A 13,816-nucleotide genomic window follows, 5' to 3' on the forward strand; every position below is an offset into this window, starting at 1 on the left:
CCTACTTGGAGTAGGTGGGACATGTAATATTGTTATTTAAAAAGCAACAAGGAATTGGATGGCTTGCGCTGCTGCCACTGACTGCAGTGGCCATTCCACCCCTCCCCTGCACTAGAGGGCTGGGCCTGGCTCTAGCTGCAGTTCCTTGATTAGGTCTAGAGGAACCAGAAATGTTCCAGAATAGAGTGACAAGTGGCTAAAGGATGGAGAATGGTCATAGGAGAAGGAATCAAAGAAACTGGCGTTGCTGCCTATCATAAGGCCTTTGAAGGGTTCTAGTTATGGATGTTGATCACATGTCTCCTGGTCCATAACGACAGCACCAAAGGGAATGAGTTTCACGGAAACACAAGAGAATTTGGTTGACGACATGGAAGCACTTCCAGTTTATCCAGGTGATAAAATACAGGAATGAGAAACAACCCTAATTGTGTGAACTTTCTTCTCAGGCCTCATTTCCATTCCTTTGGGCATTTTTAATGGTTTTTGTTAACTGCTTACTATGTGCCAGGCACTGTTCTAAGAGCTTGGGGAGATGCAAAATCATCAGGTTAGACATAGTCCATGTCCCACAAAGGGCTCACAGTCTTAATCCTCATTTTACAGATGAAGTAACTGAGGCCCAGAGAAGTAAAGTGAGGTACCCAAGGTCACACAATAGACAAGTGGCAGAGCTGGGATTAGAACCCATGTTGCTGAATTCAATAATAATAATAATAATGATGACATTTGTTAAGCCCAGAGCTTAGAACAGTGCTTTGCACATAGTAAGCACTTAAAGTGCAAAGCGCTGTTCTAAGCACTGGGGAGGATACAAGGTGATCAGGTTGTCCCACGTGGGGCTCACAGTCTTAATCCCCATTTTACAGGTAACTGAGGCACAGAGAAGTTAAGTGACTTGCCCAAAGTCACACAGATGACAAGTGGCGGAGCTGGGATTTGAACCCATGACCATGAATTGTACTTTCCAAGTGCTTAGTACAGTGCTCTGCACACAGTAAGCACTCAATAAATATGATTGAATGAATGAATGTCCTTCTGACTGCTCCAACTGTGCTCTATCCACTAGGCCATGCTGCTTCTCATTTTGGCCATTCTGCTCAGCACCCTCTCCAGTTTATGCCCAGTTTGGTTGAGCTGAAGTAGATGGGTGGTGTTCCTCTAGATTATCTAAGACTTCGAAGGATTTAAGGATGAGGAGAAAGGTAGCAATGAACCCAGCATTTCTTAATGAATGGATACTGGAGATGATGGGGCAGAGGGGAGAGGAGGAGACTCAGGGATGACAGGGCAGAGGGGTAGAGGGGAAAATGTATGTCTTAGTGTTCCAGTGGAGAAGGGCCAGGCAAAGATCTAGGGGAATGGGACATTTTTGGTGATGTGGGGCAACATAGGCACAGGTAGGTGGTGAAGCCACTTGCCCCAAGTCACACTGCAAGCCAGTGCTCCCATTCTGGTACAGTGTATATCCAGAGAATCACACTCCTTCCCTGGTGGCCACATTCCACCACCGGGGCTTTTCTAAATTAAAGAACAAAATAGCTGTGCACAATCCAGGCAACTCAGACTTGTTTGCCTCAAGCAGATGAGCAGATGTGCCAGGGATGGGCGATGGCTGAGATGTCTCCTGGCATCCCTCTGGACCAGCACTCTCCTCTGCTCTCAGGTGGATGGCCACACTCCCACCTCTGGCACATAGCACCTTCCCGTGCCCACCCTCGGACTTGCCACCCAACCCTTGCCCTGGAGTGCCCTCCAGAGCAGCTCCAATGGGCCAGAGGGTTATGGGGCAGGTGGGCCATCCCGTGGATGGGTGGGAGGGAGCGCAGGCAGTGGTGGCAACAGCAACAGGAGCAGCAGCCAGCAATCACAACTGGGTTTGGTCACTTCATCGCCCTGACAGGCTTTTGACATGGCATAATTGCTTTCCCGCTAGGACTCCTTTAAGCAGAGAGCTGCTGGCCAGAGCAATTTGCTCCCCGTCAATTTTTGTTTCCTGGTTTTTAAATAAAATCACAAGGAAATAAAGCAGAGAGATAAAATGTCCAGCACACACCTCTCCCGCAGTAATAACCAGCCAGGAAGCCCCTTCGCTGAGCACCCCTAGACAAGCTGCTTCCCCCACCCCTTACTCCACCCTGCCGGCTGAAAGAGCCCTAATCAGTCAGTCAATCAGTGGTTTTAATTAAGCATTTAATATGTGCGGAGCACTGTATAAGGTTCCATCCAGGAGGGCCAGATTTCTCCAACTCTCTTGCTTCTCCTATTCCTCCTCTTCTGTCCCCTTCCGCCCACTTCCTGAGAATAAACTGCTCAGATACCCTGGAATAGAGAGGAGTATGACTGGAGCAGTTGAGGGATATGAATTAGAGGCTGGAAGAAGGAGCCATAATGGAGTCATTGGTGTTGATAGAGAGGGAGAGATAAAGGATAAGGTCTCCTAATACTCCAGTTCTTTCCTGCTCAGACTTATTTTATCTTTATTCTTCATCATTCCTCACCAACCCCATCCCTGTCATAAGAACATTAGGCCACGCCACAGGCCATTGCTGGATCGGACCCATGGTCCATCCTATCTGGTGCTCTGTCTCTGTCAGGGCCCACAAGATGCTTGGAGGAACTGAGGCTAGTTGCCATCCTGATCATCAATTCTCATGGGTGGGGTGGACCCAAGCGCTTAGTACAGTGCTCTGCACACAGTAAGCACTCAATAAATACGATTGATGATTGATGATGACCCCCAACACCCCAATCTTTTCCTCTGATGACCCAATCTGGACCACTCATCCATAAATCTATCCCTTGCCCTGCTGGTGTGGGATTTGTTCACCTAGTCCTCGCCATCATCATCTTCCCATCATCATCACCATCCTCTTCCTTCTCCACTAGAAACATTGTGAATGTTTCAAAGAAAGGACAAGATTTGGATCCCTGCCAAATAGGGCCTTTCAAAACTCCAATGACAAAAGCAGGATGTACATCACTGCACAAGTAAGTAGACAACTAACAGAGAAGGACAACAAAATTGAGCCACAAAAATAGTAGGGATCGTAATAGTGTTTATTAAGTCCTTACAGTGTGCAGAGCATAGTACTAAGTGCTGGGAAAGAATATACAAGTGGGAATTAGTCAAAGATCCTGTCCTTTGAAAGGCTCACAATCACAATCTCAGAAGCATACAGGCAGTGATTTACAGACTGCTAAATTTGCCCTGCTAGACTGTAAGCATCATATCCTCTAATCCCACTGTCCTAATGTCTAGCACATAGTTCAGTGCTCTGCTCACAATAGACTCTCAATAACTTGGGCTTTATAACCTTAGGCAGGAGTGATGGGAATGAAGAGAGATGGAAGGGATCAGTCCAGAGAGGCTTGCGGTATAGTCTGGTGGCAAGAGCAGGGGCTTGGGAGTCTGAGGACATGGGTTTTAATCTCATCTCCCCAACTTGGGGGCTGTGTGACCTTGGGTAAGTCACTTCTCTGTGCCTCAGTTACCTCATCTGTAAAATGGTGATTATGACTGAGAGCCCAACGTGAGACAGGGAGTGTGTCCAACCTGATTACCTTGTACCCTCTAGACTGTGAGCCCATTGTTGGGTAGAGACCATTTCTATATGGTGCCGACTTGTACTTCCCAAGTGCTTAGTACAGTGCTCTGCACACAGTAAGTGCTCAATAAATACGATTGAATGAATGAATATTTACCCCAGTGCTTAGAACAGTGCTTGGTACATAGTAAGAGCTTAACAAATACCATAATTATTAGTAGTAGTATTATTATTAGGAGATGGGTTTAGAATGGAGATATGAAGGAGGGAAAGGAGGCAGTTGGGTGTAGAGGAGCGGGGAGGGCATCCAAGTAGGAGGAATGGCCCATGAGAGTGAATGGAATCGGGTGTTCGCTCAAAGGGTGGCAATGAGGTTTTGCTTGGTAGTGACAGGATTATCGAGGCAGAGGAGGGCAGAGAGATAATGGGCACCAGGCAGCTGGCGGAGTCTTGTTATATTGTACTCTCCCAAGTGCTTAGTACAGTTCTCTGCACTCAGTAAGCACTCAATAAATACAATTGACTGACCGATGGACTGAAGGTCAGGAGTTTTAATCCAATGTGAGCGACTCTCGGGAGCCTCTGGCCTGAAAGAGTCCCAGAAAGGGAGAAGAGTACTCTTGAACGCAGCTTGGCAGTAGGTTCCTCCGATCAGCACCTTTCTCCACCCGCCACCCTGGCCCCCTTCAAAGTGGCTAAGAGAGGAGTTAAGCTCAAGTAGTTTAAGGAGTTATTCCATGGGGCTCTCAGCAAATGATGAATGTTGAAGCCATTACAGCAAAGCACCAGGACTCAGTAGAGCTCTTTAAAAATGCATTCTCCCATGTAAATTTCTGCTCCATCAATCCTCATGACGTGTCAAACATTGCTATTGTTTCCCGAACAAATTGTATGACATGCTCTTTTCTGCAGATTTGTGCACGCAAGCAGAACTGCTCCCCAGCTTCCACTGACACTTTGGCTCAGGACCCAGGGTGGTGGTAGCAGCGGTGGCTTTGGTGACTGTGGCATCTGTGGCTCAGGCCCTGGCCCTGGTGTTGGGAGGACTGGGTGCTGGAAGCCTCAGGCATAGGATAGGAGGCCTCTGGGCCAGAGGGATGGGGCTCATGAGGAGGAGCAGTAATGGAGAGGAGAGGCACAGTAATGGAGGTAAACAATGGAAGAGGAGGGGAAGCTGAGTTCAGACATAATTCAGATACAGCCGGAAAGTGTGAGAGGGCAATGTTTGAGAGCTGACACAGGGATTTCTGTAGAGGGTAGAGGCCAGGGAATTTCAGGGTTGGGGGTGGCTAGAGGGAATATGCTGACTGAACATTTTGTGGAAAAAGAATTCAGGATATTGTTTCCTGGAGAACCGGCACAATCTCGGTACAGCCTCCAAGCCAGGCTCAGGGGCTGACTGAAGCCTTAGGAGTTGGTGGGCAGCTATGTTCCCAGTTCACTGATTGATGGGAGAGTGAGAAGAATCTGGAAAGCTCTGGCCAGGTGCCCCCATGGCTCTTGGACTGACCCTGATCTCCTCCCTCAGCCCATGACCATGAGGAAAAGAAGAACTGTCTCACATCTGAGAGGACGGGTGGTTAGGTGAAACCAGAGCACAGCAGGAACCCCAAGCCCTGAGTCAAGATGGCATTTCTAGGCCTGGAATCTATTTTTGGGGGTGGTCATGGGGGTTTGGGTTGGGGGACGTTTTGGAGGCTGGAGGCATGTTGGGGAGATGGGGGTCACCAGGAGAATCTGTGAGAACCTGGTCATACTGATAACCCCAGGGAGAGAAACCCCAAAGCCCTTGCTGCTTTCCCAGAAACTCTTACCATTCCAGCTTTCTCCCCAGTTCTTACTAGAAGGGATATTGCTCGGTTGGCACCCACTGACTAACCCATGTACTGACTTTGCCACACATGTGTGTGCAAATGCACGTGTGTGTGCGCATGCGTGTGTGTGTGTGTGTGTGTGTGTGTGTGTGTGTGTGTGTGTGTGTGCGTGTTTGTGTGCTATTTTCCCTTTGCTCTTTCTGGCATCTGACTCCTGTCATGGTGTTCTCACCTCCTGTGGGAGCCATCTCAAGGAAAGAATGGAATGTCATCTGCCATCTGGCCTCTGAGTCCCTGTGCCATCCAATCCCCTAGAGGTGGACTGACTGCCTGTCCAACATGGCCCAGGAGAGCCCCTGTCTGTCCTAGGCTCTTAGGGAGAGACCAGGCCATGGCAGTCTAGGGGAAGAGTTCCGTCCAGTGCTGGGCTGTTCTTGGCTCTGACTGACAGGTTCCTTCATTCATTCAATCATATTTATTGAGCGCTTGGAAAGTACACTTCAGCAATAAAGAGAGACAATCCCTGCCCACACCAGGTTTATGGTTGAGAAGGGACTGGACACCTTGTAGAACTGGCCACCAGGCTCAGCAAAAAGGCCCGGGCTGCGGGAAGGAAGGCCCGGACTGACTTCTCTCTGTCCTAGGGGCCTGGTTAGCCTCTGCATCGCAGAAATTCTCAGCTCTCCCCAGCCCCTGGAATGAAGCATGGCACACCCAACTGGGGCCTGCGCCTCCCAGCTCGTGGTCTGCGCTAACCTTGCCTTAACCTTCATTTTTCCCCTGGATGCGAGAGGGGTTTTTTTTCTTCCTTTTTGTCAGCAGAAGAAAATTACACTTCTCGCGGCATTGTCCATCACTGAAATAAGCACTTACGGATGCAATTATAAAGGCCCAAATGAGGGAATTAGTTTTGCCGGTAATGCCAGCATTCAGGAGTGCCGTCAAGACGCCCGATAAATCATCACTTCATCTGACGCTGACGGTCCTTACCTTGCAGCCACTGATCCTGGGCCCAGCCCAGCACTCCACCGACAGGGGTGGGAAGAGTATATGGGAGCAGGCCGGAGTGGGCAGGAGCAGGAAGGAGAAACATGGACAGGAAGGAATGGACAGGACCAAGCAGAGTAGGTAGGAGCGGGTAGGATCAGATAGGAGTAGGCAGGAGTGGGCAAGGGCAGGCAAGAGCAGACAAGAGTGGGTAGGGGTGGACTGGGGTGGGCAGTAGTAATAATAATAATAATAATAATAATAATACTTATGGTATTTATTGAGCACTGTTGTAAGTGTTGGGGTTGATACAAAGTAGTCAGGTTGTCCCACGTGGGGCTCACAGTCTTAATCCCCATTTCCCAGATGAGGTAACTGAGGCCCAGAGAAGTGAAGTGACTTGCCCAAGGTCACACAGCAGACAAATGGCAGAGCTGGGATTAGAATCCATGACCTTCTGTCTCCCAAGCCCATGCTTTACCCACTATGCCAGGCTGCTTCTAGGAAGGAGCAGGCAGAAGTGAGTGGATACAGGCGGGAAGGGGGAAGCTGCGTAGCCTAGTGGAATAGAGCACGGGCCTGGGAATCAGAAGGACCTGGGCTCTAATACCATCTCTGCCATTTGTCTGCTGTGTGACCTTGGGAAAGTCACTTAATTTCCCTGTGCCTCAGTTACCTCAGTTGTAAAATAGGAATAAAGACTGTGAGCCCCATGTGGGACATGGACTGTGTCCAAATTGATTAACTTGCATTTACCCCAGAACTTAGAATAGTGCTTGGCTCATAGTAAGAGTTTTTCCATTGGGGGAAAAAAAGGAACAGACAGGGGCAGGCAGTAGGAAGGAGCAAGCGAAAATGGGCAGATGCAGGGAGGAGTGGGCAAGGGCAGGCAGGAGTGAGCAGGAGTACAGATAGGAATGGGCAGGAGAGGGCAGATGTAGAGACTGATGATTGGCATGGCTTCCTGTGAAGGTAACTTGGCCCAGGCAAAGGGATAGTTGGGAATACATTCCTGGTCTGCTTCTGACTCACTGGAGAGTCTTTGGGGCTTAAATTTCTCCATCTGCAAAATGGGGGCAGGTAGCCCCATTCACCTAACAGTGGTAGTCATCCACAACTGGTGAAGGCACGCAGGCCCAGAGGAAGCTTCCCATCGGGAAGAAATCATATCTGATTTGTGCAAGCCTAGAGGAAATAAGGCAGTTTGGCCACAGTAAATTTAATAAAATCTTTCTTTCTGTTCAGTCCCCTTTGGGTTTGCTTCTGGGAACTCCGAGTTGGCGACTTCCTGTTGATAGGTACAGATGCTTGTCTGGGCCCTTCAGCCAACTGCTGTTATGTAGGGCAAGGGTTAGGGCAAGGGTCAACAGCCGGGCTGAAACCATGGACGCTCTGAGATTCTCCAGACCAGCCAATGTGGGGGGATGGATTGCACCACCTTTTTCTGGCCTGAAGAGCCCCTGCCAGACTTGCTAGGGAGTTATGAAGTGGTAACGAAGCAGGAGAAGGAGAAAAGCCAAAGGGACTGGCAAATCCTCCTTGTGAAATCAAAATCAAGGGAGACAAGTGTAGGGGGCGATGGGCTGGGAGCGATTTGATGGAAGAGAGAAAGGTGCTCTGATCAAGGCCAGGGAAAGCCCAGACATGTCTTCTATCCTTGTAAAAATGTTGAGGGATTTGGAATTGAGGATCCGCCAACCCCTTGTTGGCAAATTGAAGCTGATGATGTATTGGTAGCAGAGTTGGACTAGTTGTCTCAGGGAGCTGGGCAATCTCCCAGAAGGCCAAGTCAGGGCCGGATGTCCAGGACCAGTATTACACAGTCAAAGTGTAATGTAATGAGGGTTGAGTATCACAGGGAGTTCAGTAGCTCCACTCTCTCACTGCTCCCAGGAAAGGACAGGAGACTGAGCAGGCCCTGGGCCAATGATAGGGTATACACTGGGGCAGCTCAAGCCCACTGGGACTCTATTTTCTCCTTTTCCTTCTCTTCCTTTTCCTCCTTCTCCTCAGTAGAGCAAGACAGTGAGGTTTTTAGAGGAGGACGCTTGGGTAGATGCAGTGACTAATTAACAAGATAAATGCCTGGAAAGTCCTCAGAGAAGCTTGTTTCAGCAATGCTCATTAAGTAGAAGTAGTGTTGTTATTAAATAACACCTCCGCAACTCTAAGAGCTTCCAACTCCCACTTCCCCTACTGATTGGCAGCCCGAATATCAATGGCATTGCTCAGCTTGGGACAGTAGTGACCCTCTCTCACCTGGAGGCATCCTGTCAGTTTGGACATTTGGAGCAGGGACTAATGGCCCCCACCCCCAAGGTAACATGCTGCTGCCTCTGTTGTAGTCCTCCTGAGAGCCTGCCTATGTGTGCTGTGCACTGTTCTAGAGAAGCAGCGTGGCTCAGTGGAAAGAGCACAGGCTTTGGAGTCAGAGGTCATGGGTTCAGATCCCACCTCTGCCACTTGTCAGCTGTGTGACTTTGGGCAAGTCACTTCACTTCTCTGGGCCTCAATTCCCTCATCTGTAAAATGGGGGTGAAGACTGTGAGCCCTCTGTGGAACAACCTGATCACCTTGTAACCTCCCCAGTGCTTAGAACAGTGCTTTGCACGTAGTAAGTGCTTAATACTTGCTATTATTATTATTATTATTATCATTATTATTCTACGCACTGGGGAGAGTCCAGTAGAACAGAGTTGAAATGATTCTAGTGCTGGTGGTTTACATGGCAGCACTTGCACTTCTCATCCCTGCCCAGCGTGTTCCCATTGGGACACTGAGAGCAGCAAGCCACTAGACAGGCAGGGAGCCCCGCAAGAATTTTACATACACAGTCCTTTTATGGGTCAAAGTAACTGCATTGTAATCTGCTCCCCATTCTTCGCCTGGCTGGGCCCGAGCCATGGGCCAAATCCTGTCAAAGGAGACATTTACTTTTTGTGGGTGTGTTCCTTGGTGTTTCAGGTGCAGGGGGGAACTGCAAAGGCATCCAAGATGCCAGATGGGGAGGGGACAGCTGGAGGTTGACTCCTGGCCCAGCCAATAACCCACCAGGTGGTCTTCAAGGCCTCTGTTTATCTGTCTGGAAAATGGGGGTGGGTAGTCCCCATTCATCTACCAGGAGCACTCACTGCCAAAGGTGAATGCAGAAAAGATCCTGGGTCTGATCTGGTCTCACTCATTTTCCCAAAAGCTCTGGTCAAGTGGAGTAGAGATGGGAATCATTCTCCTCTCTCTTTCTGAGTTGGGAAAATGGAGGTCCCAAACAAGGAGCAGCTGTTTCCAGCATGGATTTGGTAGCCAGCCCTTGCCCCCTAGACAAGGAGGGGCATTCCCCAAAAGGGAGGTGCACGAGGGGAGGAAGCATACCTTCACTTAAGCAGATCTTGGCATTTGTCTGCACTGGGAAGCTACATTAGAAGTTTTTAGGCTTCTTAGTGCCAACTCTTTTACTGGTCTGCTCTGTCATATAGGCCAGGCACAACCCCTCTGACCCTCAGCTTCCTCATCTATAAAGTGGGGACACTAATACCTGCCTCTCCCTTGCTTCCTGGGGTCTGTGAGGATAAGTGAGATCAAGGTGTCAGAAAGTGTCTTGTCATTTCCATGAGACATTGGGTGCATTGAAGCAGTTGGCCTCAGCCACCATGAAGAGGCTGGGCAATTCCAGAGCATTGTCGTTGCCCTGAGCTGGAGCTGAGGGCCAAGGATGTTCCCAGCTGGCTCGGCAAGGAGCTGCATGCCAGTCCAGGGGATGGGACAGAGTAGGGTGGTGGCAGAAGGGGGCTCCTCAGAGGTGGCAAGGATCAGCCAGGCCTTCTCCAAGTAATGCCCAGGTCATCCAAGGTGCAACTCAGGTAACCAGCCCCATCGTCCCCACGAAGTGGTAGACCCCCATTGAGCTACAGAACCCACTGACTATCGGCAGACAAATGCCAAGGCTGAGCAAGGCTAATGGAACTCTGCATAATAATAATAATAATAATAATAATAATGGCATTTGTTAAACACTTACTATGTGCGAAGTACTGTTCTAAGCTCTGGGGAGGCTACAAGGTGATCACGTTGTCCCACTAGGGGCTCACAGTCTTAATCTCCATTTTACAGATGAGGTAACTGAGGCTCAGAGAAGTGAAGTGACTTGCCCAAGGTAACACAGCAGACATGTGGGGGAGCCGGGCTTAGAACCCATGACCTCTGACTCCCAAGCCCGTGCTTTTTCCACTGAGCCACACTGCTTCTCTGGGCATCCCAGGGATCTCTGAAACAGGTAGGACAGACCTGGTCACTGACACCCATTGAGCCCCTTTCTTGAGGCAGTAGACTTCCAGGAACAACATCCACTGCAGAGTCTTCTCAGGAGTCTCCAACTCCCAGGCCAAGGAGGGAGAGCATCGCCTGTGGAGCCTGGAATACCCATCTCCCTGCCCCCTCTTCTTTCATTAGGGCCCTTTCTCTCCATGTACACCCTCCTATATCTCTCTATAGGCTGCAGAATGATATTGGAAGATTGTCCCCCATCCTAGCTCTTCCCTGCAACCAACGCTTCCAGCCCCCCTGCCTCCACTGGGGAACCAGAATGGTCATAAATCAGATTTTGGGGACAAACCCCTCATAAGCTAAGTCCAACCTGAGGATTCTGCAGCATTTACCAGCTCCCCTATCACCCAGTGGATGTCACAGACAATGGGCGTTGTGTGTATGTGTGTGTTGACAAGGTAGGACAGCAGGTATGTGTGTGAATGTGGGTGAGAGGTGTATGGGGGTAGTGTGTGTGTGGCTTTGTGTGCATATGAGTATATGTGTGTTGGCGGTGTAACCCTGAGGCTTGCTCACACGAGATGTGTAGTGGTGGGGGTAATCTTTTCCTTTCATTTGAAATTTTCTTTCTTTCTTTGGCCATTAGTATTTTGTGTATTTACTACAGGAAGGGCTTTAAAACCCTCCAAGTCTTCCTCTGCTATGTACCAGGTGCCTTTCTCCAGGAAGATGCAGCACCATGTGCCCAACAATTCTCTTAACTTCCCCAGGCCAACCCCAGGGCCTAGGCAGCATCTGTACTGAACAATGTCAAAAGCTTGAGGCCTTTCTCCTCCCTCTTCTCTGCTCTCTTTCTCTCACTCTCTCTTCTGCTGTTCTCTTCTCTCTGTTTCTCTTTTCCTGTCTTTCTCTTCTCTCTTTCTCTCTTCTCTTTTCTTCCTTTCTTCTCCATACTTTTCCTTCTCTCCCACCTTCGTTCCTCCCTTTCCCTTCCCATCCTGCTATAGCTCCCCTTCCTTTACATTTTGCAGTTATCTTTCTCTTGCCAAAGAAGGTGACCCTTGCCACCAATGAGACCTGCCTTCAGCCTCAAAGAGCTTTTCTGTTTGGTCCATTTGATTGTAGATTTCTGGAAGACGGGAGCTGTGTGTCTTCTACTTCTATCTTATGTTCCCAATTACCTTTTACAGTGCTCTGAGCCAGGCAGAAGGATGGAAATTGATGTTTGGGGTTGGGAAGACCAGGATGGGTGAAGGGATCAGCCTGGTGGAGTTAGCAAACCCTGTCCTTGCTGCAGTTTCTGGTTTTCCAGGAAAGATGCATCCAATGTGTCTAGGAACGTGCACCTATATAGGTTCCATTCAGCCGTTGGAAGAAAATGGGCAGAGTAAAGATACAGCCAGGAGCACCCCCAACTCCCCTTTCCTCTGCCCCCCTTACCCGGCCTCTTTTCCTGCATACGCGCGTGCACACGTGCGTGTGTGTGTGCGCGCGCGCACACACACACACACACACACACACATCCCTCAGGAAAAGCTCCCAGATTCTGGAAGGACCACGCCCCTCAGAATGGGATTTGCACACCAATGTCCTGCTCCATAATCTATGGGCCACTCCAATGGATTTCTTCCCAAATCTGCCAGCTTTCAGGTAGCCTTCCTACTGTTCTTGACAATGCCCTTTTTCCTCAAATCAAAGAAAGGGGCAAATCAGTCAGGAGGAGATGCAGCAATTGGTTTTCCAGGTACTGTGTTGGCCCTGCCCATGCCCAGAACAGGGCAGCCAATCAGATCCAGCAACCTCAATCCCAGTTGGCTCTTGTTGCTGGTTTATTTATCCATTTTGTTATCTACTCCCAGGCTCTTTAAACTTTTTTTTATCAATTCAGGCCTATGAATTCCCTTTTAGATTGTTAGGGTTTCAAGGTCAGAGATTACATATTATATTTCTTTTGAGAAGCAGCATGGACTACTGGAAAGAACACAGACGTAGGAGTCAGAGGACCTGGATTCGAATCCTGGCTCTGCTACTGGCTTCCTGTGTGACCTTGGACAAATAGGTTAACTTCCCTGCACCTTAATTTCCTCATCTGTAAAATGGGGATTCAGTACCTGTTCTCCATCCTACTTAGACTGTGAGCCTAATGAGGAATAGGGACATTGATTGACACAATGCTTGGCACATAGTAAGGGCTTAACAAAGACCACAAATATTGACTGTTTCCCCAAGAACCTAGTACAGTGCTCTGCCTACAAAAGGCACTGGGTACAGTGTTCTGTGTTCATCACTGTCGTTGTTGATGATGCTGATGATGACCTCTTTTTCTCATTTCAAAGGCCACAGACAATGACGTGGGAAGCTATGGGAAGGTCAACTACTTCTTTAGTGATGATCCAGACAGGTGAGCACAATCAGAGTTTCCAAGCCCTACCTTCTCTTCACCCCATTCTCCCCCTCCTATCTGGTCCTCAGTTTCCAGAAAGGGAGGCAGATGTGTTTAACAACTCCTGCTGCCCAGTTACCTCCCAGGGCAGGTGTGACAGGAATAATAAATTAGTCAGTAGTTGACTACCTAGAAAAGAGCACTTAATTGTGGAATTGAAGATTGCTACTTACTTAGAGGGAAGAAAATGGGGAGGGGCCCTCGAAAAGCCAATGAATACTGACTGTCAAATGGATGAGATTTGTACATAATTTCCCACTATGTAAATATTATGTTTTTTTGCTTTTAAACATGTTTTTAATCGTGTTTGGTGTGTCATCCTGGCAGACCCTTTAATTAACAAAACCCTATGAGAATGAATAACATGACATTAGTTAGAGAAACAGGTGCTTTCATAAATACGTTGTTTTTTGTGAACATGACCCTTTCTTCCTCCCACTCCATTTGAATATCAGAGACGGTTCTGGGAGGATTCATTCTAGAAATGGAACAAACTTTTCATTGGCTTTCCAATTCAACTTCCTTGACCCCTCTGCCTCACCAACCGGGATCACCTCCCAACCTGGCCAGGGACTCTCTCTGCCTGAGAATCTCAGATTTATTTTTTTAAGGCAATAGTGAAGCATTTACTGTGTGCCAAGAACTGTTCTAGGGCAGATACAAGTTAATCAGGTCAGGAACAGTCCAGTTCCACATGGGGCTCATAGTCTAAAGAGGAGGGAAAATGGGTATTTAATCTCCAGTTGACCTGTAAGGAAACTGAG

At 48.7% G+C, this 13,816-nt stretch overlaps 1 protein-coding gene across 4 annotated transcripts in view; it reads left to right on the forward strand.

Moving 5' to 3' along the window:
* CDH23 (cadherin related 23) overlaps nucleotides 1-13,816 on the forward strand; it is a 425,144-nt gene that overhangs the window by 256,993 nt on the left and 154,335 nt on the right. For all 4 annotated transcript variants that reach the window (XM_038744221.1, XM_038744217.1, XM_038744218.1 and 1 more), the window contains exon 14: nucleotides 12,946-13,010. In XM_038744221.1, coding sequence (XP_038600149.1) covers nucleotides 12,946-13,010 — 65 coding nt within the window. The remainder of the gene's footprint in view (nucleotides 1-12,945; nucleotides 13,011-13,816) is intronic.

This window comes from Tachyglossus aculeatus, chromosome 3 (genome assembly GCF_015852505.1).
Source record: "Tachyglossus aculeatus isolate mTacAcu1 chromosome 3, mTacAcu1.pri, whole genome shotgun sequence".
NCBI classification, from domain to species: domain Eukaryota; kingdom Metazoa; phylum Chordata; class Mammalia; order Monotremata; family Tachyglossidae; genus Tachyglossus; species Tachyglossus aculeatus.